Source organism: Quercus lobata, unplaced genomic scaffold, assembly GCF_001633185.2.
Source record: "Quercus lobata isolate SW786 unplaced genomic scaffold, ValleyOak3.0 Primary Assembly Scq3eQI_53, whole genome shotgun sequence".
In the NCBI taxonomy this organism is placed as follows: Eukaryota; Viridiplantae; Streptophyta; class Magnoliopsida; order Fagales; family Fagaceae; genus Quercus; species Quercus lobata.
Window position 1 is genome coordinate 601,656 of NW_022154704.1, and position 2,491 is coordinate 604,146.

The window sequence follows — 2,491 nt, forward strand, 5'->3', positions numbered from 1 at the left end:
GTACTCTATACTTGTGATGTTTGTGATTGGTTTTGTGGTGGCTTGTTGTATTGGAGCAAGCGGGTGGCTTATATGATGTTATAAGGTAGTTTAAATTCATATTTGAAGTGTACATTTGTGTGTGCAACGTATATTTGTTTAAGTATTAATATAGACCTGTGCATTCATGAATGTGATAGAACTTTATCTAAGTAGCTTATAGACTTAGATGTTAGAATACATTATGCATGAGTTGTCCTTATTTTACTAAAGTAGGATTCATTTTATAATTGTAGTCAAACATGGATAAAAGTTGGATGACAATGGGTAAGACACCCGATGGCAGATTAAGTCATCCATATATTGAAGGGGTCAATGCATTATTAATTCTGCAAGAGCGGTTGTGGACTTGAGTGGTAATATTCTGTGCCAGTGTATTCACTGTGTGAATTGCTATCAACAATCTTCTCAAATTGTGCGTATCCATTGAACGAGAACATTCATGATAATGAAATGTCAGATGGTGATCATATGGATGGCATCGATGCCTTGGTTGATGACCAAATTAGAGGGGAACCAAGAAATGCAACCGAAGATAAGGAGGTGCGTCATTTTGACAAACGTGAGGAAGATGCAAAACTTGAGTTGTATTCAGGTTGCATTGATTATAGTATCTTGAAGTTTGTTATTGAGATGTTGAATGTAAAGGTAATGACCAACTTGAGTAATGAGGGACTTGATATAATGCTAAAATTACAGACAAAGGTTTTACTGAAAGGTAACTTGGTTCCAAGGTCAACTTATGAAGCAAAGAAGATATTACGTGACTTGGACATGTCATACGAGCATATAGATGCATGCAAAAATGATTGTGCATTATTTTGGAAGGAAAATGAAAATCTCGATAAATGTCCGATGTGTGAGGTGCCTAGGTACAAAGATACACGTACCCAAGGTAAGAAGATTTCTTATAAAGTATTGCATTACTTTCCGTTGACACCGAGACTGAGGAGATTGTACATGTTAGGCCAAAGAGCTAAGGACATGAGATGGTATATAGACAAACGTGTGGACGATGGGATAATGAGGCATCCGGCTGATAGTGAGGAGAGGAAGGAATTTGATTTGCAACATCCTGATTTTGCCCTCGAACCTCGCAATGTAAGGTTAGGGTTAGCTACAGATAGATTTAATCCTTTTGGGAATATGAACAGTAATTATAGTATGTGGCCTGTCGTACTTATCCCCTATGATCTACCGCCTTGGTTGGTTATGAAGGAGCCATATTTTATGTTGTCCTTGCTTATTCCCGGTCCCCATCAACCGGGGAATGATATTGATATTTATTTGAAACCATTGGTTGATGAGTTGAAGGAGTTGTGGGAAGAAGGTGTAAAAACTTATGATGCTTATAGTAAAGAACATTTTCAGATGCGTACAACTTTGTTGTGGACAATACATGACTATCCTAGATTTGGTAATGTATCTGGGTGGAGGACAAAGGGTTATCATTCTTGTTACACTTGCAATAATCAACCATATTCAGAAGCTTTGGAAAGTAAAATTGGATTCATTAATCATCGAGCTTATTTACCTATGGAACATCATTGGAGACATAGTCGGTTGCATAATGGTTTACCAGAGAAACGAAAGAGATCTTTAGAATTACAAGTGGGAAAGATACAAGAGCAGCTAGATAGAATGCCAAATATAATTTTAGGAAAACATCCAAGTAACAAGAAGAGACAACTCATTGGGGAGCCAAATTGGTCAAAGGTAAGTATTTTGTACAAGCTTCCATACTGGAAAAATAAGAAGCTTAAGCACAACATTGATGTCATGCATGTGGAGAAGAACATTAGTGAGAGTACTTAAGGTACTTTGTTAGGCATTGAGTGGAAAAATAAGGACACTAACAAGGCATGGATAGACTTGCAAAATATGAACTTCAAGCACATGTTGCATTTGAAACATCATCCTGATGGATCATATGACAAGCCTCGGGCTTTCTTTTCATTAAGCCCCAATGAAAGAGATGGTTTTTATGACTTTTTGAAATCAGTCAAGTATCTGGATAGCTATGTAGCCAACATATCAAGGTCAGTGAATGCAAAAAATGGTAGATTATTTAGTTTGAAAAGCCACGACTATCATGTGCTACTACAACGAATTCTTCCAATTGGGTTGTGAGGGTTTCCAGATAAAGACATTAGTATTGTATTGTTTGAGTTAGGCAACTTCTTCCAAGACTTATGCTCAAGGACCCTAAAGCGGAGTGAATTGGAGAAACTAGAAGACGTATAGTTCTTATACTATGCAAGCTTGAGAGGTTCTTGCCTCTAGCATTCTTTGATGTTATGGTCCACCTTGCTGTTCACTTGCCTCGAGAAGCAATTCTAGGAGGCCCAGTACAATATCGGTGGATGTATCCAAATGAAAGATAATTAAATCATTTGATGCATTCATCAATTGCATATTTCCCACGTGGTATAAAATTACATTCTGTGCGTAT

At 37.3% G+C, this 2,491-nt stretch overlaps 1 protein-coding gene across 1 annotated transcript; it reads left to right on the forward strand.

Annotated features, from left to right (window-relative positions):
- The first annotated feature begins 492 nt into the window (after nucleotides 1-492).
- On the forward strand, nucleotides 493-1,854 carry LOC115972832. Its single transcript, XM_031093072.1, has one exon. It carries the CDS (start codon nucleotides 493-495, stop codon nucleotides 1,852-1,854), a length of 1,362 nt encoding a protein of 453 aa, XP_030948932.1.
- The last annotated feature ends 637 nt before the right edge of the window (nucleotides 1,855-2,491 follow it).